The 27,153-nt window shown below is 40.6% G+C and overlaps 3 protein-coding genes and 3 non-coding genes across 16 annotated transcripts in view; 2 read left to right on the top strand and 4 right to left on the bottom strand.

The window, feature by feature from the left end:
• The window catches only part of spag9b (sperm associated antigen 9b), a 33,171-nt gene extending 17,767 nt beyond the window's left edge, over positions 1-15,404 (bottom strand). For 4 of the 11 annotated variants that reach the window (XM_026314911.2, XM_026314913.2, XM_026314916.2 and 1 more), the window contains exons 1-4: positions 14,708-15,403; positions 7,447-7,567; positions 4,992-5,062; positions 4,234-4,337 (exon numbers count right to left, since the gene is read on the bottom strand). In XM_026314911.2, coding sequence (XP_026170696.1) covers positions 4,234-4,337; positions 4,992-5,062; positions 7,447-7,567; positions 14,708-15,007 — 596 coding nt within the window. In that variant the 5' untranslated portion in view covers positions 15,008-15,403. Of the gene's footprint in view, positions 1-1,538; positions 2,125-4,233; positions 4,338-4,991; positions 5,063-5,821; positions 5,887-7,446; positions 7,568-14,707 lie in introns of those variants that run through there. The other 7 variants (XM_026314912.2, XM_026314915.1, XM_026314914.2 and 4 more) reach the window with 4 other exon arrangements.
• A 661-nt stretch (positions 15,405-16,065) lies between these two features.
• daglb (diacylglycerol lipase, beta) lies at positions 16,066-23,569 on the bottom strand. Its single transcript, XM_026315933.1, has 15 exons — positions 22,801-23,569; positions 22,518-22,669; positions 21,973-22,147; positions 21,611-21,878; positions 21,297-21,419; positions 21,077-21,204; positions 20,826-20,952; positions 20,611-20,694; positions 20,061-20,138; positions 19,880-19,960; positions 19,149-19,276; positions 18,707-18,775; positions 18,279-18,351; positions 17,941-18,194; positions 16,066-17,215 (listed from the first exon to the last, which is right to left on the bottom strand). The coding sequence occupies exons 1-15, from the start codon at positions 22,893-22,895 to the stop codon at positions 17,020-17,022; spliced, it is 2,031 nt and encodes a 676-aa protein (XP_026171718.1). The 5' UTR covers positions 22,896-23,569; the 3' UTR covers positions 16,066-17,019.
• Positions 23,570-23,975: 406 nt separating this feature from the next.
• Positions 23,976-24,047, top strand: trnaq-cug (transfer RNA glutamine (anticodon CUG)). Its single transcript has one exon. It is a non-coding gene; the product is annotated as a tRNA-Gln (tRNA).
• Positions 24,048-24,198: 151 nt separating this feature from the next.
• mrpl58 (mitochondrial ribosomal protein L58) lies at positions 24,199-25,740 on the top strand. The gene is made up of 6 exons (XM_026315934.2): positions 24,199-24,386; positions 24,733-24,757; positions 24,854-24,913; positions 25,034-25,116; positions 25,336-25,505; positions 25,583-25,740. The coding sequence occupies exons 1-6, from the start codon at positions 24,231-24,233 to the stop codon at positions 25,665-25,667; spliced, it is 579 nt and encodes a 192-aa protein (XP_026171719.1). The 5' UTR covers positions 24,199-24,230; the 3' UTR covers positions 25,668-25,740.
• A 241-nt stretch (positions 25,741-25,981) lies between these two features.
• Positions 25,982-26,053, bottom strand: trnam-cau (transfer RNA methionine (anticodon CAU)). The gene has a single exon. It is a non-coding gene; the product is annotated as a tRNA-Met (tRNA).
• A 316-nt stretch (positions 26,054-26,369) lies between these two features.
• Positions 26,370-26,442, bottom strand: trnar-ucg (transfer RNA arginine (anticodon UCG)). The gene has a single exon. It is a non-coding gene; the product is annotated as a tRNA-Arg (tRNA).
• Positions 26,443-27,153: the final 711 nt, after the last annotated feature.

Here is a 27,153-nt window from a genome sequence, read left to right as displayed (position 1 = left end):
GGAAAAAACTGGTTCAAAGTTCATAGTATCAGCAAAGGCGTGCTGTCTTTGCTGATTTCATGTAAAGCCATCAAATATTCATTGAGATATTTTAGTGGTGGGCTTAAGGACAGAACAATATTGCCACTGTAAAAGCGGCAAAGCTATCATAGCTAACAACTCTAAGATATTTCTTTTGGTTGTAACTTGTAATTATAAATGTAATTTGATATCTGGAAGTCTCTCCGTGTTTTGAAGATTTCCCAAAAGAGAAAATGACACTTTCTAAAATGACACTTTCTAAAAGAGTGACCCTCTTGGGGGATGAAGTTTTGTTTGATAACTACTTAAAGAAACTTGAAGTCTAAACTAAGACTAAGTTAAGACTTCACAGAAAGATGTTGTAAAAAGACTCCCTTGAGACAGTCTGGTAATGAAGTGGTGGGAAGAGAGAGAAAGCCAATTGCCTCACGAACTCCATTACCTCCCACCTATTAGCTCAGGAAATAACAGATCCATTTGTATTCGTCTCTGAGATTTAAATATACTCTACCATGATGCAATAAGACTTCACACACATGCTGAGACACATCAGCAACAACTAATATCTGTTACCATCTACAGGTCTCATAAAAAAAATCATTGGTGAGCTCTCGCAAGCTCAGATCATATTCAAACGTCAATCTAAAAACAACTTAACGTCCTAAGACCCGAGCTTTGGTTTGGCTTGCATTTTAGATTTCTTCTAGCTATTTGGAGTTAGATGTACCCAATAAATAATGTGCTTATGTTTTGTTATTGCTTTTGTTTTTTTGTAATGCTCCAAAACTACTACTCCAAAATAGGAATGTCCTTTCTGTCTGTGGGAACAGTTGGATCACACTTAACCTTTGTGAAAGACACAAAATGACACAAAATGTGACAAAATGACACAAAAAGTTTTACAGTGCAGATAACAAAATGTCCACGTATGTGGACGTCAGGTCATAGGAGGTTAAACACACTTTTTGTGTAACAGTATCCAGTAACACATGACTACGTGTGCAGGTAGGAAAAGAAATACTGTACACAGTGAGAGCACAACAATGGCTGCCATGTTGAGAACAGCAACTGGCAGGCAGCAGTGAAAAGCAGCAGCAGCAGCCACCCCCCCCCAAAAAAAAAAAGAAAAAAAACAATGGACACAGCACCATATTGAAAGAAAGAGGTCACATGTAGGCCACTGAGTGGCCAATGCTGTCCATTGTCTTTTATTTACAAAGCGATGAGGGAAAAAAATAAATAAATAAAAATCACATAATCAATCAGCTATAAACGAAGGTGAACTAGAAATATAGGTAATGGAGTCTAGTGCCATTTCTACCTCTCTCTTGACCTACATTTAGTGTGCAGTCTCATACTGTCTGACTGCATCACACCCACATGGTAGCTACACCGAGGCTGCATAACTACACACTGGTGAGATTACAGCCAGAAAGATAAATTAAGATACAGAGATTTCACACACCTATGGATTAAATTCACAAACAGACATACACACACACACACACACATTGTACCTGCTGGGTCTGGGTAAGGAGGGTAATGAAGGCAGGGCAGGTAAGCCACCAGTAGAGACAGAGTAATGGACCAGCAGCAGCACTGACAGAGAGACCAGTACAGCAGAGTTGATGACCACCGCTCCCCCTACAAAGCCAAAAACAAACAGCAGCATACACCCGGGGCTCATGGCCCCCCCAGAGCATGGCCCAGTGCTTCACTGGGGGCCAGGAGACTGGGGACGCGGATGTGGGGGCAGGGGTTCACTGTCGCACCAAATTCGTTCTGCTGTTTTTGGTCCAACCTCAGCCAGCGGAAGTACACCTAGAGCCGAGGTCAGAGATGCTGCATCGTTCTAGCAGGGAGTCAGTATTATATACTGCAGTTCAGTTGTGGAAGCAGACCAAAAACAGAGCGATTTGCTGGCAGCGGTCACGACAACAATAATCCTGGAGGCTTCAGCAGCAGTGGCTGATTAAAGCCAAGCAGCAGTATACACAGGAGAGCGGTCGATCATCCCCAGAGAGTAGGGAGAGGCTGGTAGCAGCAGAGGCTCCTCTCCTTTGGCAGGTGATTCTGTCTGCCTTTCTGCTTCACTCTTCCTATCCTCTACCAAGATATGACACGGCTGCTGCTTTGCAGTCTAGAACACTCTGACGTTCTCCCTCTCTCGCTGTGGTGGCACCCACCACCCCTCCCGCTCTCTCTCACTTTCACTCTCCATCCCTCTCTCTCTCTTTTGGATGCTGAGGCAGCTTGTTCTGTATGCCTCTTCTCAGGCTGCAGCTTAGTGGCTGCAAAATGGGGAGACTAATCTAAAAGCGTGTGTGCGCGGGTTGGGAGTGAGGTTGCCAGAGTGATAATGAGAGGTGGGGGGGGGGGCACAAGGGGCTGCTGAATACAGACACAGTCCAAAATAGAGTAAAATACAACACAGTACAGACTGACACTGTGATCCCCAGAGACATGGTAGTAGCCAACAGTGCCTTATATGATTAGTAAATATAAAGGAAATGACCAAGATACTGAGAACTCCTCAGGAAAATAAGAGGCTGATAAGTCTGCCCAGAATACTATCTGTGTGAGAAGGACACAAGAAGATCACAAAGGTCTGGGAACAGTGAAGGAACTACAGGGGTCCAGGCACTGAAGAAAAAAAATACATGACAACTGAGCTTGTGTTTTCCATAAAACATGTAGAAGACTGAGACCAAGTAGAATGTTTAATGGTCTGATGAGACCAAAATTACGCCTGTCAGGTGTAAACCCAACATTTTGGAGAAGGAAAAAAATCCCTTCCCACAGTAAGTCGGCAGCATCATTCAATGGGGAAACTGTTTTGTAGCCCTGGATCGCTTGTTAGGATAGATAACATGAATTCACTGAACAGGCTGAACACTGATACTGGTGTTGAATCACTGTAGTTGGATAAACCACATATTCAATAAAAAAAAAAAAAAAGTGCAGCATGGTGTTCAGTCATAATCTCCTCTGCAAATGAGCAAAGAAATATAAAGCTCATCATCCCATCAAAGCAGATTACTCTGACGACAGCCAAACTACGAGCCTGATTTACACAACATCCACAGCATCCTCTATCCATCCCACAGCTTTCCACTTTCAACATTTCCTGCAGTCTGTTCTCCATACATTCTTATTACAGTATATTCTTACAACATTCATCTTAACCTACGAACACAAACATCTCCATTTTGTACAGTTCTGCTTTTCTGCTATCAAATGCTCTTTTACTCACTTTAATTTTTCCCTCAGTTTCTCTGACCTATTTCTTTAGCTTGCTGGTATGGAGGAAATATCTGTGAGAGTGTACTGCAGAGTGTAATATCACTCTGCAGTACAAAAAGGCTCACTAGTTGAATACCAGCACATACTGAAATTGATCTGGCAAAACAAAATGGAGCAAGTGAAACATGTAATACAGTCTTCTGGGAAGCCCTTGCTGTTTCATCGGGCTGCATAATTGGTATGGTCAAGAGAAGCACACTGCCATGTTTTCCTCATCTTTTTCCAGTCAGTTTCATGTTTTATTGCTGTACAAATATTACATGCTACATCTGAAAGTAAAAAGCAGTGAGAGCCATCTAACAGCCATCACTGGAGTAACAAGCTTCTATACTTTGGCCAATAAGTCTGGGGGAAAAAATTGTTTGTTTGGTAAGTGCAATAGTAAGCGTGGAAAATTAATATTGTACCTGTAAACGATAAGTGGCTGAGAGAAATGACACATCACACCTAGTGACGCTGAGATTTTATAGTAACGACAAAGAATGTGCTTTTGATAAGGTTTGGAACTTTTGCTGAAAATTATTCAGGATAATGACTATCAGGTTGTGTCCAATGTCAGACGCCGTGCTGTGCATATTCATTTTTAATATATGCACACTGGTTCATTTTGCATTTTTAAGTGAAGACTGCTTTTACAACCGTGGTCATTGTTGCTGTTATTTCAATGTTCAAGCTGTTGTTCATGTGCTGTTTTTTTGTTGTAACTATAATTATATATATTTTGTAAATTTTAAAATTTCATTTTCAAGATCAGAAGCTATTAACAGTGTCAAATCAGTGTCAATAACAGTGTCCGGTTTAAATTTTAGTATTTATAGGACTGTCAAATTCCACAGATCTAAGTGAACACTGATGTTTAATTGAAAATGAAAGGGGGCAGTATGAAGTGGGGTGGCTGGGTTGTCTCACCGTGCTCTGGCTGATGAGCCTGTGCCTGTATCTGAGGGCTCCGCTGACGTCGCTGCATGTTGGTGTTTACTTCGTTCCAGGTGCTCCATGTAGCTGTGAATCATCTGTATAGTACAGGACACGCAGACAAACAAGGAATTAGCAATAATGCATTGCAATCGTAATGGCACGAAGCTTGACACCTACTCCTGGCTCAAAGCATCTCTTATGTTAGACTATGGTATTATGAAGCTATAGTGTATTTGCACATAACTGGTCAAGAGAACATTTATCATCGTAGATACCCATTACTAGTGTCCCTCACATATAGGAGGACATTTAATATATCTAGGCACAGCAGTGACCGTATCAACAGTGTGCAGCTGACAGCTGTTATTACATGCTCAGCTTCTTTATTCAGCATTATTCAAATGAGTAATTGGCTGCTGAAGTCTGAGATGTTTGTTTGGAAACAGGTGATGGTGATGCATAATGTATAACAGGCAGAGGAGGACCAAGGGCTGAGCAGAAACATAATTCATGTTCATATAAATCATGATTTAATTATCTTCATCTGACCTGCTTCTCTATTCTGTCCAATATCACTTAGAGGTAAGCTCTGTACCTCTAAGTCTCATTCTTGTCTCAATTTTTTATTCTTTCATCAATTAGTACTGGTACTGTGTTGTTAGAAAAGGCAAAAAAGCACCATACATATACAGGTCAGCTTTACTTAACCAAACATACTGACTTTTTCTTTTTATCCTAGGCCAGTTTACCTCAGTGTGTCTCTGATGAAGGGCATTGTATTCCTTCTTCAGCTCTGCTTCCCTCTCCTCCAATCTGCTAACTGTATTAGAAAAAAAAAAAATCAACAATTACTTGAAATACACACCAATACAGATGATACTATACTATTACTGATGGTAACAAGGAACTCTATCTGAAAGTATAATTAACCAATTTCTATATGAATAAATTAATATCATCTCAGAAAACCCCAAACACATGTATCAACTGGTTCTCCAGACAAATCACTTCCCAGTTGGAAACTGAGTGTTTCACCTCACAGTACTAATGAGTCCATGTGACGGTAGGAGTAACTCTTTGTAATTACCTCTCAGAGTCAGAAGAGGGCAACCATGCATCAACAAAACTAAATTTTTGAAGCATCAATAAAATCAAATACTTAACATGATCAACAATGTACCAGATAGTAAATTACAATCAAACACCACTATTCATTTCATCCACAACGACTTAAAAATCTTTTCTTCTGTTCTTTTGGATTCTGGCTCTTGTGGACTGAAAGAGTTCTACATTTTAGTTTGTGTGCTTTGTAAAAAATAACAGCCCAAGTAATCTCAAGAGCAACAACAAAAACAACATTGCCATCTTTAGAGTTTTATATTAGTTAAAAAAAAAAAAAAACTAAAAAAAAACCTGTGTGAAAAAAAACTATACTTTTCAATTTCACTACCAAAAATAATGAAAAACAAGGTATGAAAAAAAAAAAAATCCATAACCACCTCTGCAAATCAATGAACAACAACTTGCTGACTCCATTGTCTGTGGCTCTCAGGTGGCCCCGGTAGCTTGTCTTACTTACTTGTTAGCTAGGGAATTTAAAAAGATGCTAACACCGATGTTGTCAGTGAACAGTTCAGACAGCTGCTCTGCAGAATGATGTCAACTGTGACTTAGAGTGGTTTTAACAGGGTTGACAGAGGAACTAGTAGTGAAAGAGTGCAACAAAAATAACCCAGGTCAAATATAGATGTGTGAGGAGTAAAAAGACATGATCTTCAAGGAAAGTCCCACACTGAAAATCATGAACATTCAAACAAAATTATATTAGACTTTAATGCAGTTTCTGGAAAAGGTGCTGAAATGTCTCTTAGATTTGAGTAATAATTTGAGGTAAACAAATGGTTGTTAGGGTGTGGTCACATTGATTCATCACTGAGCAGTACTGTAATTTCACAGGGAGTGTTTTTTCAGAATATATTTGACACAACTTGGACAAAACCTATCGAGGTTTCAGCAAAATGATAGAAAAAATATTCTACTGACTGATGTGTCCTGTGGTCCCCTGGTCTAAAATTCATACATCTGTACTCAATAAGCTGGGACCCAATTATTATCACAATTTTTACCTGATAAATGACAAAGCATGATGGGCACTGTTGCAAATACAGACAAATGAAACTCAGAAAGGAAAAAGAGGAAGCGTCACATCGAAAGGAATAAAACAGAAATCTGCTGAGAACCCTCAAATTTTCCCTCAGCTTGAAGGAGGCGTGTGTCAGGGCTCAGTGGTGGAAAAAACAAGCAGTCACACACCGTGAACGGTGCAGTCATGCACACATCATAAGGGTTATTTTCTTTTTATGTCCTGGAAAGACACCACAAGACTCCAGGAGCCCCACACATTAAAACTAGTTTTTTTTACATATATCTTTTATCCATTGAACCATTCATATTATCTAAAAACGCTGATGGGAAAAAAAAAAAAAAAAAAAAAAAAATCACAAGCAGCACTCCCAGGAATCTTAGGTTTTGGGATTTAGTCTCTTCTACAGCTCATTTAGCAAACTTGACATAGTATGTTAAAATACCCTGGTGTCTGGTTTAGAGACAGTGGCACTGAGAAAAAGACAGGAGGCAGAGCTGGAGGTATCAGAGCTGAAGATGTTGAGGTTCTCTCTGGGAGTGACGAGGATGGATAGGATCAGGAATGAGGACATCAGAGGGACAGCTCATGTTAGATGTTTTGGAGAAAAAGCCAGGGAAGCCAGATTGAGATGGTTTGGACATGTTCAGAGGAGGGACAGTGAATACATTGGTAAAAGGATGCTGAGGTTAGAGCTGCCAGGAAGGAGGCCTAGAGGAAGACCAAAGAGGAGGTTCTTGGATGTAGTGAAGGAGGACATGAGGATAGTTGGTGTGGGTGAGGAGGATACAGAGGGTAGGGTTAAATGGAGGCAGATGATTCACTGTGGCAACTCCTGAAGGGAGCAGCCGAAAGGAGAAGAAGAAAGAAGACCCTTTAATTAGTCGAGACATGGAAGTCCACCTGCCCCCGGGCACATCAGACTACCAAACAGTCAGAAGACCTGCAAACTCCTGATGCTGCACACACTGTATCTAACCTGTGTGTGTGATTTTCCAATGACAGAGCTAGAAATGATAAATGCAAAGCTGAGTGACAGTTGAACAGTGCCAAAGACTTACTCTGATCTGCATAGTTTTTAGTTTTTAGCTCTAGCTGACGTGTGTGAGACTCCAACGTCACCAACCGACACTGGAGATCCTTCTTTTCCCCCTCCTGGGAGTCTTCAAAGGCGATGTACCTCTGCAGAAAAAAACAAATACAGAAAACCATTTATTACTAACCTAATGTGAGAACTGTAAACTTGTCAACTCACAGCACGGGGTTGGTGAGTTGTTTATGGCAGCAGCACGGCACAGAAATGTCACACATGCATGTAAGCAATCACTTCCTCTATGGCAGCCGGACCCCAGCTGAGAATAACCTCACAATCATCACCATCCAGGACGTCAAACATTTCGAATGTCTGTGAAGGGGGGTTTGAGTTGAAGTGAAGATGTGTGTGTACATGATAAAGCCCTAGTTTTGCTAACAGTATCCATACCAGTGGCAAACACAGCATAAAGTGTCTTCAGTCTATTGTAAAAGTCATCTAGCCTCCCAAAACAACAAGTGCACAGAGCCAGCTTCATGAACAGGAAGAAAGAAAAAGAAAAAAAACTAAAACTATAGCTACACCTGCACTAACACACACAGTTGCCTGGGTTAGTTAGTAACAGTCCATATCAGTGTCAAGGCTGTTTCCCCCATCTTCACAGCAGCTCTTGTCACTAACCTCATGCCTTCTTTACTAAGACCTCTGTGACACAGAAACTGGAAAAACACAGACCAGATGAGACTAAATCAGTATGATGGCATCAAAAACATTATCAATCTGGTCCTTTACACATCCCAGCATAAGAATAGCATCGTAGTGGTCAGAGTCAGAACACACAGGTTCCCCAGAGGTCTGACTCCACTTATCCACCATGCCACCCACTGCTGAATCTCATCCATTTCATGCTGGGTCAACCGCTGCTCCCTGATGGCAATTTAGCATTTGTTTGTGAACACATTAGATCAGATAACTTTAATGAGCTCTGGTGGGAAATTCTCTGAAAGGACAAATTAGTAACTAACAACCTAAGAGTTATCTTCATGATCAATTTGTCTGCCAAGGATTTCCTTAATTGTTTGGTTTGCACAATGTCTGAGGTAAAACCAAATGTCTAAAAGACTAAAACCAACATGCTGACATTTGCCTGATAGCACTAAAAACAAAGACTGATGAGAATGTTTCTAGTTTTACAGATATCTGTTCAAATACCAAAGTACTGGACACGTTTTGACTCGAAGTAAGGGGTTTATTAAGTTACTACAACTTTGTACCAAATTTCATGGCTATCCATTCAGCAGATTCAGAGATTATTTACTGTATTATTTATTCTGTTTATGCTGAAGTTAAAAGTCGAGGAATCCTCCGTCTGAGGACGCACAGATCCAACCCTTCTTCAGCATAGGATAGCGGATCCAATCCAATTCACTTCAATACAACTTTATTCATCCGTATAAAGGAAACTATACAAATGGATGCTGTGGTAACTACAGTCTGAAACCTACCAAATCACTCATTCATGAATGAATAGAACTGATTGCAGAAAATGTGAGCTTTTATTACAAAAAAGTAGATTAGTTACATTGTGGCTGAACTCTTTTGCTCATTAAAGAGGCGAGTGCTAGCACTGATACCAATCTGACCAACATCCATGATGCTCTTACATTTTTTTTCTTTGTTGTTTTCATTTTCTATTAAGAATTAAATTAAATAATTTGGAGTTTGGGAATGTTGCTCAGACAAAAGACATGAGAAAATGTAAGCAGTACCTCAGGGAAGCATTTTTCATTATTTTTGGATTTTCTCAGAGAAAATAATCTGTAGATTAACTAATAATGCAAAAGTTAAAGGCCAAAACTATAGGCCAAATGCAATGTTAAAACAGTAAGATACATAAACCATTCCCCCAGACAGCACACTTTGTTTGGTTTTGTTATTAGGAGTCAGGTGTCTGATGATAGGCAAAGATTGTGTTATGCCTACAAACATGCAGCCTTGTGATGTGGGTGCCCTCCTTGATTAGGAGGCTGTGGGGTAGGCCCTGAGCATGGTGGGTAGGTCATTTGCAGGAAGATGAGGATCACCTGAACACAATGGTACAAGCAGCCTTTTCTCTATACACACGTCACATTAAGATGGAAAGTGTCCAACAAAGGTGTTTCCTCAAGTAAAACTAAGCCTGGTTTTATTCTTCTGTAAACACAATTCAGTCATTCATAGGTGGAGATGCATCTCTCTGCCTTTGGCTCTTAAACTATTTCAGTGTAGAGCACTGAATTTGCCATTAACCACCACTGAATGTGCTCTTTGTCAATTGATATATAACAAATAAAAGTGAATAAAATTAGAATTACTGTGAAATTTTTATCTGGGGCTTTTTACTTTCAAGTCTCAACTAACCCCCCTAACCCCACCACATGTGACTGAGAAACTCAAAAGGGCAGAGTCGGGTCTGGGCAGCCCAGGGAGCATCTTAAGAACTCAGATAATAGGAGTAATACAGCACTTCCCATGTAAATCTACTAAGAGCATTAACATAGCACTGGGCTAGATCTCAGATGGCAGGGTTCATAGGGGAGGGGGACACACTCATAAGAACAACTCCCAACATCTTCTCTAACCCTGCTGCTCATCATATGACCCAGGAAGGAGTTCAGTGCATTTGACAATGCTCCAGAGAATGATCGTCCCAGCATTTTAACATGCACTCTTGCCCCCACACTGCATGTATAATGCAGCCTTTGTCTCAGAGTAACAGCACACACACACATGTGGCTGCAACACAAGTGCATGCACACCCACACAAACAAGGCTCCACTGTATTGGCACTCCATTGGCAGAGAATGAAATCAACTCCTTTTAGTGTTTTTTGGCTGAGGGTTGCAAAGGGGACATTTGGGAAAACTGGGGTGTGTAAGGCCACAGCCACCAGATGCAATAAACTGACTGAAGACCTGCATAGTGCAGGTAGTGGGAAAACAGCTTTATAATAACATAGCAAATAACACAGAGGTTATAAAGAATCTGCTTTTTGGGTGAGAACTTTTAGCCCACTGCAAATCAAAGCCTACTAAAATTTAAAGGACTTAAAATAAACAATCAACCAGAGCACAGAACATACTGGATGTTTTAGTGGCCAACACTCTCACATTTATTAGGTATAATTTCTATACTAACAATTGCTAATTATGAATGTCACAACAAATGTTCATGGTGAATCAGACAATAGTTGTAAAGACATTTCACTCAAAATCACAAATGTCAGTCTCATTTATCCACAAGAAGAAAAGTCAGGGAATCATTAAAGTCTTAATGGGCACCTCCTGGAGATTATGATCATCTGTAAAAATCTCCAGCTGGTAATAGTCCAGACATGTCAGTTTGGACCAAAGTGGTGAACTGAACATCCAAACAGGTCGACTGACAGGCTGTCGTTGCCACAGAGCCATGCTGCGAAAACACGCAAGTCAAGATTCCAGCTTTGTTATTGACCCCACAACATAACTTCCTTGTGTCATGAAGCTCTACTATGCTATTGTGCTGTGTCTCCTAATAGATTTCATGCTCATAATTCATGATCAATTGGCTGGTATTATATATATGAGTAAGCTGTGGTCTTACACAGGTCCCGACTGAACAGAAGAACTGAGGGAAGTGCTGTTTTTCCACAAGAATTTCCTGCCTTGCCTTTTCCTCTCTTATGTTCAGACAAACTAGTGAAGAGGTACTCCTCTGGGCATGGAGCAGCAAAAAGTAGGACTTGGCTCATACATTGTGTCTCTTTGGTAAGATTAATCTGCTCCTTTGCTTCTAGTGTGACTTGTCCAAATGAGCAGCTTAGTAGCTGAGCCTGTGCCAAGCCACTTGCTGTTGGAAAATGTGCATTTCAACAGTCTTACAACTGTATTTTATATTGTTGAGACAGTTAAACCTTGTGAATGAGACTAAGTCACAGCTGTTTGAGTGACTGACAGAATAAACTGAGGGAGATTTGGAAAGGTTGTGTGTAAACTTTGTGTCTTTACAGGAGAGAAGCAGTAGCAAACAGAGAAGAACCTACAGAAATTTGAACAACAGCACAAAAGATGGTCTCGTTCTGGTTATACTACTTGAGACATGACTTCTCAGGCATTTCCTTTCCTAAATCTGACAAAGTGAGTTGTACTTCTTGGGGAGAACCCAGAGAAACCTTGGTGCATTTGATTTCACTTTGCCTGTATATACAACAAAGCCGGAACCTGTCACATTTACTGCTGATCATCTCTATGTGAATTTATTTTTGGAAAAAAAATTGTTTTAATTTACTAAATTCCTGGTACATGTTTTACCTCAATAATTTGTTCATTCATGAAAGCAGATTTCTGAGCAAGCAACCATACTTTTCATAGCTGATTAATTACACAACGCATTTTATTAACAGCTTAATGAACCAACAACAAAGCTCTTAAAGGCCGTGAAAACCAGCTTCTTCCAAAGTTACAATATTTTTGTTTATTGCCAGTCTGTACTGTGTTTTTATCTGTTTGGAAAGTGACAACATTTGAAGGAAAATCTGGCCACGACAGATTTTGATCTAATCTCACTAATCAAACTCAAAGTCCAGAGTGAAGCAGTGTTAGTGTCACACTAAAAAAATATGTTCGTTTAAACATGTTTTAAATGTGCCGTTTTAACACAGCACCTGAAAACTATAAGGTTTTCACTTGTTTCTTTTTGTGTTCATCCTACACCACTACATGTATTTGCATGCATGTGACTGCATTACTTGCTGTATATGTGTTATATTTAATAATGTTTAGAGAGCAAAGCATGACTGTTGTCTGATTATTCAAATCACTATCTAAATACAAATGCAAGCATGCTCCATTGTTTTAAGCTTGCTTACAAGCAGATATTTCAGATGAAATAAGAGGAAACTTAGGTGTAATGAAGAAGTATGATTTTGGTACCAGTACCTCAGATGTTATATACTGAGCATTAACTTCATCCTGCCACAGCCATGACTTCCTATAAAAAACACATCCTGCATTGTGATTGTTCATTCAAGTTCCTGCATTGTCATGCACAGAAGCTAACACCCTATAGGGAGGATGCAGAGTCACAGACCTGTGACATAAAATGAAAATAACTGATCACACCAACACGAAAGTTAAGTGGCTGCCTGACTGAGTGAAGGACTGGTTTTATACAGGATGGGGCATTTCACATACAGCAGGCGGAGCCCATAACATTCAGGTGGAAAACGGGATGTCACAGGTCTATCTAAAAGCTTTAGCAACTTGTCACAACATGACCTAAATGCTTTATGACCTGTTGTGCTTGTCTTTCAAAATGTACCTGTCAGCTTGAATGTTATACTGTCTTGTCCAAACACTGATACACTTATAAATATATTATATAAATAATAACGTGATTATTTTTGTTTTATCCTCATACCCTTATGTTGAGATAATGTTTGCCTTTTAATATTTCAATCCTTTGTCCAGTACAAACCACCAGTGATTTTGCTGGGATTAAAAGCCTACAGGCAGAAAGAATAATAAGGCAGATTAAGTGTAAACCCTTACAGGGGCTCAGGGTTGTTTAAGACACATGACTGAGGGCCTGCTTGTGTTTATAGCACCAAAACATGAGGACTAGAGTGGATAAGAGGAGCGATGCTGTGGATTTGAGCTATAAACGCACAAAAACATACCACAGAAAGACATTTGCTTTTCAGCAATATAATGCAATATTGCTATTATAGCACAAAGTGTTTGCTGACCTTTCTTGTGCCCAGTGTTAATCACGAGTTGAAAAAAAAACAAGCCATGTATTCACAGCATGCGCATGACATAATACCCGGAAAAGTCAAGCAGCAGTTTTTATGGTGACTTGTTTTATATTTTAACCATGACAATAACTGTAAGAACCGCGGCTAGGCAGCAAGATATTCACCTGACTGCAGCACAGTACTTTCAAAACATACTGACAATACAAATATTTAACAAACTAAGACTCATATATATCTTGCAACCAAACTGATTATCACTTTTATAATCTTCTATCATAACACTGTTACTGTGAGCAGTTTGTATTTACAGTACCGCCCAGTAATAACACTGTGACTTGAATTGATCATCAGTGTCTGTTGGATTCATGACTTCAGGCAGCTCTCTGTTTTGATGGGAAAATACGATTTTGCAAGCGGCAGCTCTAAAAGTGCGTGACTGTGAAATGAGAGATTAAAAGACAAAGCCACAGAACAAGAGCAACATAATGAAGCAATTTTAAAATATTACATGATTGGAAGCTTACGCTCACACCCGATGAAATAAGAAGACACTAGTAAGGCAGCTGATCAGAAGATAACGCAACACTGGTTTGATTAAGATAAAAGTGCTCTGTCTTTAGAGATGCTAACATCTACACCAGGTGACCACTGTCAGATGATATAGCATGTTTCTAATGATGCAGTAGGATAAAATAATCCCCCCATTTTGACTTTGGATCATGTGTGCTTGAATGCGGAGCCAAAACAACAGTAAATGTGCTAGTGTCTGAAAAAAACCTTACAGTAATGATGAGGTGTTGAAGAGCATGAGGGTGAGTGGATCACTGTGTTGGATCAAATGACAGGGCTCATGTTGTTGCTTTACTGTCATTAGACATGACGCTGAACGTGATCACCAAGTCAAATTTATCTTTGTTGGGAGGGCAGAAGGCGAACACCTGACAAACAAATCAATGTCTGGGTTGCTCTCCTTGTTGAAAGTGAGTGTAAGGGCATTACAGGCTGAAATCTACCGCGGTGGGCATTAATCTTTACCCAGCATTCAGTTTAACTGTGGCTCTGAACTTTCAGCTGCAGTGCAGCTTGGTCTTTGGATTTGTTGATATTTGCGCTGCAGCATATTGTCAGTTGTGGCCTGAAACACACCCAGCTCATGAAGCTGTGACTGTCTCGACGGATTTTCCATTTACACAGAGATTTTGCACATTATTCGCTCGATACTCCTCCGATAAAATGCACGAGAGTGGGTAGCAGCAAGTGTCAACAACCGGTTTGTAAGTACAGGTCTTGAGTTTGTTTTGGTCCTAATAGGCCGAATCAAAGAACAGCAAATATATCCGAGGAAGTCCTAAATCACAGAGAATACTATCTGATGTGTAGTTGACGCGACTTACAATAATGAATCGCCAGATTTTCTCAGTTTGGCTTTTAAAAATCCAACCAAAGCACACATCACAAGACTTTAACCTGTAATCCCGGTTATAAACTATTTTGACAGTAGTGTTGTGAAACCCACCTCCTCTGCGTGTTTTCTCAGTCCCCTCTCCCGCTCATACTGGGTGACGAGCTGCTCGTTGTCCTCCTTCAGCAGCTCCAGCTCCACTTCGTGCTCCTGGTTCACGGCGAACACCGAGTCCAAGTTCTCCAGCACGGCCACGACCAGCGGCATCAGCTCCTTCACTACGTCCTCGTCGTATTTTTCGATTAGCCGCTCAAACTCGCGGTATATAGAACTGGCCAACCCTGAGACCCGCTCGGACATCATGGTAGAGTTGCCGGGGTCGTCCTGATACAGGAATACGTCGTCCAGCTCCATTTTCTCGCCTCCTCTCGCACTTCTTTCCCAGCTAACGTAGAAGAGCTAGCCGCGCAGGCTCCAGCTGCCCAGGGGCTGCCCGCCTTGCTTCTCCGCTCAGAAAACTGCGTCCCTAAAACATAGCTCGACTGTTGTTCACCGCACAGACCAGGCACTGTACTCCCTAAACAAAGTCTGTATTCCGCGGCTGTCTGGGTTGACTCTACAGGCTTGCTAGCCCAGTAGCTAGCAGTACGCAAAAGTCTTGACTTGGCTCCTGATTAGTTTCCCCGTCCAACAGATGAGCTCCTGCTGCTGCCTTTACGTGCTGTCGGAAAGTTTGAGACGAACGCACCTATCCTGCTCAAAGTTGCAAACCCTGCAGAGAGAAAAGTGGATGTAAAAACAGACCAGGAGGAAAACGGTGAACATAAAAACAGATCGCGATAAGATGTTAGGGAGCTGCAGCACTTTAAATGAATGGCTATAAACGTCGGAAACGAACACTAACTCATTGAAGGAATCATTTCATGTGACCTGCTGCTTATATAGTTGCTCTTATGTGACGTTTAAAGGGTGGAGAACATTTTTTTTGTAGCTACGCCACTTATAGATAAAAACGTAATGTGCGTTTCCATTCATTTCCTACTATAATATTTCATATTATACCCTCATAAGCGGTGGAGTACCAAATTCTCCACATAGATGCTGTTTAAACGAAGCAGTTATATTGGCCTACCAATTGACTTCCTACACAGGTTTACAGCCAAAATTACACATATTGTACAATGAGTTGTTGAGCCAACTTTAAAATTGTACAACCTATCTGCACAGGAGTGTCCCATGTGTGGGATTTGATATAGGATCTTCCGAAGATCACTTGAAGGTGTCATGTGCTGGTGATGTCACGCTAACGTCACGTGTTAGCGCTGTGAAGGACAGACTAAAAACTAATAAGATCTACTGACCTATTCATTACAAACATTTAATTATTTACAACTGCCCCACTGACTGACATGGTTCAGCAGGTTTACGGGAGATCATTTTTGTATTCATCCTTTTGAGAGAAAAAAAAGAACTGCACCAAACAGGACTTTTTATTTGCATAAAGGAATACAATCCCATGTATCGAGTATGTGAAAGTTCTGCAGACGTGATGTTTCAAATGTATTACTTAAAAAAAAAGACAATATCCATGGCAAGTAGACAGGTTCTCACAAAATGTTTAAGTACAATCTTTGAACAATTTCTTTCTTTTTCATGTTTATGTCAAACACCATGCAATGTCCAAACTGCCTTATAGAAAATGCAGAACTAAACTTACTGTAAACACACAGCACTCTCCCCTGTGTTTCTGTAAAGCAATTACGTTTTTTTTCTGAACTGCATAGGCACTGTTCATCCTGATGATTCAAGACATTAAACACAAGACAGACTTAGCACAGTTACTATACAAAGAATTTTTTACTCCACATTTGGAAGTAAGGTCATTCTGGATCACTCTGCCATTCAGTTCAGTCGGCCTTCAGACGTTTTGAGTGACCACAGGGAAGCCTCTACTGTCCATCCAGCACTCACTAACGCAAAATGTCGAACACCAATATTATGGTATAACTGCAGCACTGTCAAATACTGTACACAACGCACATTCAAAGATCATGGCATAAAGTTTGTTCATGGAGTAATTTGGGGAGCTTAAATAAAACAAATTATATGAATTAAATAAAAGTGCAAGTTACCCAAGTCTTATGCTGCAATATGTTTCTCCAAACAATTCATGATTATTCTGTGACTTCTGGTAAATCTCTATGGTTTCATGTCCTTCAGTTCCTCTACAATCAAGTGCAAGGTGTTTGCTTGAGAAGCCTAATAATCAGGCTTGGGATTAAAATGTTGTTTTTTTTTGGTTTTTTTTGTTTTTTTAAATGAAGCGCTTGAAACGACTCACTCTGAGGTGTAGAGAAACTCAAATGGCTTACACAGAAACAGAAGTAGCTTAACACAGGTTAAGGAGTCCATCTGTATGGTACATTTCAGACAGTACTGGGCTGACTGCTGTTTACAGCCGACGGGCACAGGGAGAAGGGCCTGTCGCAGGTCAGGCTGTTGAGTGCTCCGAGCACAGCGTCAGGCATGTGATCTGAAAGCATCCTGGGGCTGATCAAAATGCTCCTAAATGCCATCTCATTGGACCACTCAGCACGGTACCTGACCTCGGTAAAACAGGTTCTGGAGAAAGAGGCAGACAAAGAAGTAGTTTGGTGGCAAGTGCAACTGACAATGGCCTTTTGAATAGTCTGAGGTCTCTGGAAATGCAAATACTGGAACTTTTAAAGTTTTGGTTGAAATATGAGTCGAAATACTCCTATAATAATACTGTAAAAAATATAACACTGTACAACAGGGCTACAACTGTTTTCATTATTGTTTAATCTGATGATTATCCTTTAATTCATTAATTACTAATTTGGTCTAAAAATACCAAGATTCAAACATGTCAAAAGACCAAAGTGATGTTTTTAAATTTATTGTTTTGCCAGACTAACACTTAAAACCCAAAAGATAGAGTTAAGTTTCAGAGAATACTACAAGATTATAAAATATTTAAATTAGAAAATCTGGAAACATAAATTTACAAATTTTTACTTGAAAAATTACTCAACAATTAATACATCCAACAACTGTCTATACCTTTTATTCCTATCAAGGGCCATGGAAGACTGATAAAACGACTCAACATTAAGTTGAAAGTTGAAATGGTTAAAATCAAAGGTCTTAAAGTAGAAGGTGGGGTTCAAGCACTGAAAGGAGATGGTGTCAGTTTTTTTTTGGTTCACAGGGGATGAACTGCAAGGGTTTAAAGTTTCATCTGAAGCACTGAAAGAAGGGGGGCATATTGAAACTTCTCCAACATCTACGGTCAATCTGTAGTGGATGAATACTTGTACACCCACCTCCGTGAGGGCCCGTCTTCTGTGATGTGCAGTACTCGACCAGGCAGAAAAAGAGGCAGGTGGGTGGATGTGTGGGCAGGTGAGTCATCTGATGCAAAGCTCTGATAGGATGATGAGTGACCAATCATCAGAGACTCCTCCCCCAGCAGCGGCTGGCTGAGCTCCTGCTGCCTCCTGTTGTCCATCTCAGTGGGGAAGTCATCTGGGTCACCCCCAAACAGCTCATACCAACATCCCTGCAGCAGGATGCGGTACTGCAACACCCAGAGAAACAGAGGAATACCTGTTATGATATTGCATCAAACTATGCCAATATCATGGTTTTCACTGGTTCTTACTTTGGGCTTATTGCAGTTTGAAACTATTTTAAGAATCCTTCTCCTCAGATCCTCCATGTTGGGAATGCTCAGTCTGTACAAAAACAATGACAGCAGATGGATTAAAAGAAAGAGAAAACTACAAAGGAAAAACACTAAGGACAAAGTGAGTTGTACTCATTTTCTGCCACTATGTCTGTAATAACAGGGCAGAGCCAAATATAGAGTCTCCATCACACGGCAGCCTATAATAGTCTATACACCACTGCACAGTCAGATTGGCCTTTTGGAGACAAGTGTGCTGTGCTGCTAACACACAAACATGTACTTTCCTTCAACACTGACAACAAATCAAACTGCTATGGCAGAACTAACAAGTTCCAACGAAGATTATTTATTCACTGTTCATTCTCAATAAAACTAGTAGTTTTATATGGCTGTGATTTTACCTCGGGACCAGATCTTTTCCCAGCACAACTGACACCACGAAGTCCTTGGAGTAATCTGCTAATGCTTTACTGCACATAGATAGAATACAGAACAGTACAGTTACAATGGAAGGAGCCTTTGATAATCAAGAGCACACATTTCGAGCTGAACTGTGAAATCACTTGTGATGTCTTAAATGTCAACTAAAAGATTAAATGATGAGGGTTAGATGTGTCATTATTTTCCAGTGCAATAATTCATTCTTATGACCTGATCTAAAAATGAATGCATAAGAAGAAACATTTTACTCCAGCTCAGATCTGTCAAAAAAAAAAAAAACATTTTAAGACATGACTGATTAAAGCTTGGGGTAAATAGGCATCACTTGCCACAGAACCCACTCCAGAGCTTTGGAATCTAACTCAAGCGCTTGCCATAGTGTTGCTGAATAGCCTTCCTTACCTCAGAAGTCCCCCTGGTGGAGAGAATGAGTAGCACTGGAGGGTGGGGAAGGAGTTGCGCAACAGGATGGCCAGCAGCGAAGCTGTGCCAGCACCCAGACTATGGCCGGTGATAACCAGTTTATACTCCTGCATACACAAGAGGACATAAACATACTGCATGCTTAGGGGACGCTTCATTATCTTTTTTTTGCCCAAAATATAATTTAATAATAGTACTGTGTACAAGAAAACCAAAAGTGATCAAAGAAAATGTAGAAACCATGGTAAAAATATAGCATTTGTTTGTTCCATGTATTAATTTGAACAATCTCTTTATTGTCCATGAAAACATTTTGGCAATATTTCAAGATTTTATTTTTTAATTTCTGATATTTCCACTCAGGTGTTTTGGTGCACAATTTGCACACAAAACAGGCAGAAACCCACCTATAGACACGTGTCCACAGTGTACATACTGCAAAAGGTAGAGTAATGCTTTAGGATCGTACTGGACTTGACTATTCTGTGTGTCATGCTAAGCATAAATTAAGTGTACTGCATTGGAAAGCAGAGTTATTTTAAATGAACAAACACAAATCAACATCAGGCATGGCTTTGACACCACTGTGAAGCTAAATAAAATCAAATTCCCTCCAAGCAAGATTTGCTAGCATGGGTATAACTGCAATAAAGCACAATGGCATCCCGTGTGGCTAAAATACAGATCCTAACCTCAGTTCTCCTTCTTACCGGTGCAATGGAGAAAGCCTGGTTAAGGATACCATCGTTGACCAGCTTCTTGTAGATGTAACTCGCTGCCTGGCACATGCCCTACATTAGTCAGGGGCACAACAGCATTAATCTCTACTGAAACACACATTTTACACATTCAAATCTAATACAAAAAGCAGATGCTTAAATGGGCATGCACCTTGTGAGCGTAGCAGGCCCCAGAAACTCCTTCTATAGGCAGGTTCTCACACTCTGCAGACAGGTCTGTCAGGACATCCTGCAGGACACACACTGAGTGAGATAAACGACAAACTGGGAAAGTGATCAGGTCTGATGTCACAGGTGAAAGCTGTCGTCACATATCACACCATGTGTTAAGACTTGCTGATGGATCAAATGTTAGAGAAAAATTACAATATCTCTCAATGTCACCACAGTTGATCTTTCATAAAGACACCATGTACAGACATGCTTTGAAACACACACACACCCTCACTTATTCACCACACTTCCTTCTTGGTCTCTTCCTACACGTTTTCGTTTTACATGACATCAGAAGTAGAGCAACTGTCATTTATATTCATCCATCTATTTAGACATAAATGTCAGGTTCTCTTCTGTCAGATATTTATACAAAAAGGGATATGATACTGAACATCAGGAGGAAATAGGGGGACAAAGGGACAACATGCATAACAGCAGTGTATTTTCTCCTATTCATAATGTGCTTTGCTGCAAGTTTAACTCACCCTCAGTGACAGTGTTCCTCTTACAGCCACCAGAACAGCCTCTCTCTTATGATCCAGAGCCACAAAGAAGGGGATCTCATAGATCTACAACAAACCCAGCTTGCTTATATTATCAACAGCATATGGACCAACAGGCTGAGTCACTGTCAAGCTCTTTAGGGAAGCTATATAAACAGAGTGGTATTCCTCACGGTCAGAGTTAGTAACATTCCTACCTGGTTGTGAAAGCTGACATAGATGAAGTCTCTGTACTGTAAACCAGTGGTGTGTAGGATGGATGAGAAATGACAGCCGAGGTTGTCTCCTCCGACAACCTCATACTCAGCTGCACGGCTCCTACAGCTGACAACAAACATGCCATCATTCAGATTATTTGTTTGTTAACAAGAAGACGAGGTCACTGCTGGTGATTTCTGATCAGTTTGACAGGCCTCACTGACTAAGACATGTTGGAAGAGCATCTTACCAGTCTCCACTAAGTTTGCAGGGTCCAGTAAAGAGGTTAGAGTAAATGTACAATGGCCAACCATAGGCTGCTGCAGCAAACCGCATGCAATGGGCTGCTTTCTCCAGCTCTGCCTCCAAATCTTCTCCCTTTAAACAGTGAAAGCAAGTAAAAAGAAAATATTTCAAAGTTTAGACTCACTGAAAATGGACTGAGCAGTTAGACAAGCTCCAGTACTTACGATGGGAGAGGAAGGACTGTGAGTGACTACAACACTGGGCTCTCTGCTTTGTTCCATTTTATCCTGCTCCTGGTGCAGCAGAGCCAAACCAGCAGCTATGTCACTTGGAACCAGATCAGTGTCCTGCAAAACAAACAATGGACTAGAGAATCCCTAATAATGTGATTTGTGTCAGTAAAATACAACTTGAAAGTTGTTTTATTCTCGCAAATTTGTTTTGTCTGTTTCTTTTTAGGTTCTATGATTTAATTTGATTTGATGCAGTTTGCACAAACCAATTTACTGGTAGACAAAAGAACGAAGGTAACCCTTACAGAAAAGAACCCGCTGAAAAGCTTTGCGATATTGGAGAACACGGTTCTGTTGCTTTCGTCCTGTGGCAGACAACAGCACAGGAGTCGCAGCCTGCTCTCCCACACCTTCACGGCCAGGGAACGAGCAGTAGAGAAGAACTGGGTGCCCTCACTGCTTTCTAGGTCCCGTACACCCAGTGGCTCGGGGGCAGCTGGCTGAGAACGAGGGTTTCCCAGTGGGTCGAACACAAACACCACACCCAGTGCTGTCAGGAGCAGGATGATCCAGCTGTTGTGACATAGAATAAAGGATGCTGAATCAAAACACCTCTCTGACTACTTCTAAAATGCCAACTGTGAGGTCATAGAGGTAAACGGCACACCTGGCAACCACGGCTGCGATGACAGCACCCACTGTGGCAGGATCACAACCTTTGCCATCATCAGACACCCAGACGGCTCCAAGACAAGCCCACACCAGCTCAGGGATGTACAGGAGAGCTCGCAGGTACACCAGAACAGGGATGGAGCGCCGTGGGCCAGGGTTTGTGATGGTTCCTGGTTAACAATTATATTTATCACTGCTCACTTCACTGCCTTCAGACGCTGTATATCCTAACAATTCAGCCTCTCACAAGGCTGTAGCTGATTTCAGTAATTAAGAGTTACTCACACAAGCAGTTGCATGTGTGTTAATAAAGACTTAGTCACTCAACTTTTGGATTGTTGCCAACCAGTTTCTTAAAAGTGTATTGCGTAAAAGAAAAACTGCCTGGCAAACTTCTTGCACTAGAAATTGCAAAATAACCTAAGGTGAAGCTTCAGATATGAGAGAAATGAATGCATTGTTAACGTTGATTTGCACAGTAAAAGGTTGTTCATGTCTAATGAATTTATTCGGCAAACGTATAAACCACAACTGATTTACCCTGGGCACTGACGTAGACAATAGCGCATAAGGACAGGATGATGAGTGCCAGCACAACCAACAGTCCGATCAGATAGCCTTGAAGAACTCCTCTTCCATTACAATCAATATGACCCTTGTGATAAGTGTATAAGATCATGGTTCCAATCCACCTAAGAAAACGGGACGCAGAGGACAGAAATCAAGACAGTCAGTACGCAATGGTATAATATCTAAGCAGGTTAACGTCAGGTGGCAAAAATCCTACGTGAATTCTGGATATGAATGAAATTAAGCAACATACCAACAAATACGGACGAACAGTTCAAATGATCCGGGGAAAACAAGGTCGTCACTGGCGATGCCCCACCGCCGACCAAACACCACCATTCCAGGCATTTTGCAGGTAAACACGGCGAAGTATCTCACAGATGGCAATTAAGCTTTTCCCCCACTATGTAGTGGATATGAATATCTTGAGCAACGGATACTTTGCGTCATGCATGACTGGACTGCCAAACCAGAGGCTCCAGTGGGTGGCAATGATCTTTACCCATTGTTGTCAGTTTCACTTTCCAATGTTGCTTAATGAGCCCAAAGAGTTTTCTGTGGCTAAAAGCTAACACACACGCATGGTACCGTATTCGATGTTTGTTACGAACACCCGAGCTTTTGATGCTACCCTCTCAATTTCGATGACGGTGTTTGCGACCTGTCCATACGTAGCCTGACTAATATCAGATAATGTTGCTAATGCTAATGCTCAAACACAACGCATTCCTTCCCGAGACTAGCTTCTAGCATTAGCCATCGAACTAAAAATACTATAAAATATTCCGGAAAAATGAATACTAATCATATTTGACTACTACATTAGTCTGTCTTTGTCAGCGTTATATTAATATCTTTACCTATACCCTCTGATACATATTATTTTCAAAAGATAAGGCAACAAAACACAGAGACGCAGAAAGCTTGTTATGTTATGCTCAAAAACCTGATGTGTCCGTCGGTTGATTGTAACCTATTGCAACAAGGACGACGGTAAAAGTGTTCCGGTTCTTCTTCGTCTGCTGACTTGCACACGTGTGTATTTAATTTTGTTTGGTTTATTGCAGGAAACACAGAAGAATCAATTCATAATTGCAAAAAGCTGAACTTTTGAGAGAAAAACGTTAGTTTTACGTTGTATATTTATATATGTTCTTTGAGTACTAATTAAGCTAAATACCACTAAATTAGTTAGTTCTACTGTCTCTAGTCAGGTATCTCGACACAAATGTAATAGAATACAACACTAATGTGATTAAAATAAATGAATAAATGTTGAAATAAATATATGTGAAATAAATTAATGTGGAACTTGATCATTTAGTCAAAATAGAGACAGGCACTGCATAATCTTTAAAAGATGTAATGGTACACGCATTTTCTATATCACTCTATATATATATAGAACACGGAGCAATGTTTTCACGTGGTTCCATGGTGTAATGGTTAGCACTCTGGACTCTGAATCCAGCGATCCGAGTTCAAATCTCGGTGGAACCTGAATTTATTTCGTTTTGAAGCCATCATCCAAACAATCAAACTCCAGTAAAATGCCGTCGGCTTCCTTGACGCTACGCGAGCGTACGATCAATGCTACTGTTCATATAAAACTTTAAGTGCAGCGGAGCAGCCGTACAGCCCTACACTTGTATATCGATGACGTAGGAAAGCAGTCAGTCCAACATGGCGGCACGCGTAGCGCGATGTTCTTATTTACTTTGGCGGAGTGTGGTGCTAAACGCGACTCCACAGCATGTACAAGTAAAGAATGCGGGAATACGAGATATTAACAACAAAACTGTGCAGCCGAGTGTAGCTCGCGGGACCCGGGAGACAGAGGTCAGTTAAATTGAATTAGCAACTGCATAACTTCAACGTCAACAAGGCGAATAGGCCACTAAAATATGAGTAAACCTGATGAATACCCAAGTTGGCCACACAATATCCATGGGGCACTGCAAATTCAAGGATCAGACTCAGGAAAACAGATAATAATGGGTGGATGGAAATGATAGCATATCATCCCAGTATGTGCTGAATTACACAAGTGTAGACTGCTGTAGAGTCGAAATGAGAAATGAACCATTGTACTCTATTATGGCCTTATGCTTTCGCTTATGGTGCACTACCTCTATGTCCTTCATGCTAAATAAAGTAATGCTTTGTTTATTTTTTACATTTTCAGGACATTCAAGTGCACGTTCCAATTGGTAAATATACACATTAATATCTAGAGTTGTTGTTAATTTTTTTTTTGCCTAATTTAGTGTTTTTACTAAGGTATTTCTTCTCCTCCTGTCTCTAAGACAAGCTGACCGTGTCTTACAGCAGAAGCAGTGGTCCTGGTGGTCAGCATGTTAATAAAGGTTGTCAATTTTAAAATCTTCTCTGGTAGATAAAGGCAACTTGTACAAGGCAGTGAATGAATGTCTTTAGTTCTTTGTGATTCATTGTGTAACACTGCCTCATCACATCTCAATCCTCAGTCAGCACAAAAGCAGAGGTCAGATTCCATGTGCAAACAGCAGACTGGATCCCAGAAGACGTACGACAGAAAATCCTTGAAATGGTGTGTTTTTAAATACTGTGGCATCAGCAAATACATGAAGAAAACATAGAATGCTTTAGTGTTCAAATATGAGTTATGAACATATCGGTCGCTTTTATTATTTTCATCTTAGGCATCACTGTGTGATCAAGAAGACAAGCATTTAGCATTCAAATGACCCCTGGGTTTGCTGATAGTTCAGTGTGACCACCTGTGCTAACTTTCCTTTGCATGGCACAGAACAAGAACCGCATCAATAAGGCTGGAGAGCTGCTGGTGACCTCTGAACTGAGCCGAAGTCAGCAGAGGAACCTCTCTGACTGTATCCTGAAGATCTCTGCCATTATAGCTGAGGCCAGCGAGAAGCCATATGAACCAACAGCAGAAGACATAGCTCTTAGGGAATCCAGGTATTACCTAGTAATTAAGAGCACACTTTGTTCCCTTTGCATTAATTATAAATGTGTCTTATCTTTGATGTGTCCAGGTTAGAGAAGACGAAAAAGGAGCGACTGAAACAGAAGAAGATCCATTCAGCAATCAAGCAGAGCAGACGAGTGGATTTTGACTAGTTGATTAACTCTTACATTGCTATGTTTCTACCTCAATGGATTGTTTTTTCAGTAATTACATTCAGTTTATATATCCAGTGTTGGCGTTTATTCTTATATAAGTCCATTAAAATTAGATTTTTCAATTAAATACCAGAATTAAAAGAGTGAAGGAAATTACTGACAAAAAAGTTAGCATGGAGAATAGAAAATACTTAAGTAACAAAGACATGTATAAATTAATGTAGAATGTAAAATGTGATCTATGACTGGTTAGTGTTAGGGGAAACAGACCAGCATCCAAGAAATGGATGTGCAAGAAATTATGAAAAGCTTAGCAGAGGATGGTTTCGATCCATCGACCTCTGGGTTATGGGCCCAGCACGCTTCCGCTGCGCCACTCTGCTTTGATATGAAACCGTTTGTTTCTGTCAGTATTTTACACATATGATATTTGTGAAGTTTTGCTGTTTGAGTAGTAAACATTGTGACGCAAATTCAATGTTAGCTATTCCACCTAACTGCATTCAATGTAGGTTACTATTGCTTAAGGTTAACTAAGTAGGCTAGCATAGCGTTAGCTCACGTCACTTAGCTATAGGGATGTATGACACTAAGTGATTCAAATAAGTAATGAGTAGCTTATCACGGTAGTGTGCGTATTTAGTCAGCCGGTACGAGTCGTTTTAAAAGCTGAGTGCCGAGGGATTCACAAGCAAAACACGACCACGAAGGGACTCGAACCCTCAATCTTCTGATCCGAAGTCAGACGCCTTATCCATTAGGCCACGCGGTCAGATCGACATTACTCAGTCTTTGTACCGTTGAAATGCTTGTATTATGTACTGGTTAGGAGCCTATTGGATAATTTTTACTGGTAATGCGCTTCTGTTGCGTACAGAAGATTACAGTAACTTAGCATTAGCCCCACCCTATTTCGTCATAAAGGAATCAATGAATATTTCGCATATTATTCATTGTTACACTAATCTATTCTTTGCACTGACTGTGAAGATGAGGCCACTTCACTTTGTCAACATGGATTTCTACCTCGGAGAACCGTCTTGCTAAAAATGGCTACTGCAGATCACACGTAACGTGGCATGTTAGTTCAGTGAAGTCTGTAACTATAACGTGTCTCGACTTATCTTCCCACTATTGAAACTGTGACATACAGACATAGAGGGCCACCTTTACCTGATCGGAGTGGAGAAAAATCAAGTCAAATTCAAGTACCGCAAGTCTTCATTCTTGGATCGTTATTCTCTCGTCAGAAAGCACTACTTAAACACTGGTGCACCAAGCAACGTTTGGTGTACACAAGGATCTTCAGAAAAACCTGCTGGACCGGGACACACCTCCATCCTCCTACCACCGTGCTGCTTTTACATCACTTATAGTCAAATTGTTCTACTGGCTGTTTTTCTGACTTGTATTCATATTTACAGTAAATAAATCTACCCAGATTCATTATATTCATTGCTTTATTAACACATAAAGAAAGTAC

This window comes from Mastacembelus armatus, chromosome 19 (genome assembly GCF_900324485.2).
Source record: "Mastacembelus armatus chromosome 19, fMasArm1.2, whole genome shotgun sequence".
Lineage (NCBI taxonomy): Eukaryota > Metazoa > Chordata > Actinopteri > Synbranchiformes > Mastacembelidae > Mastacembelus > Mastacembelus armatus.
This window is presented reverse-complemented; position numbering and strand designations above follow the sequence as displayed.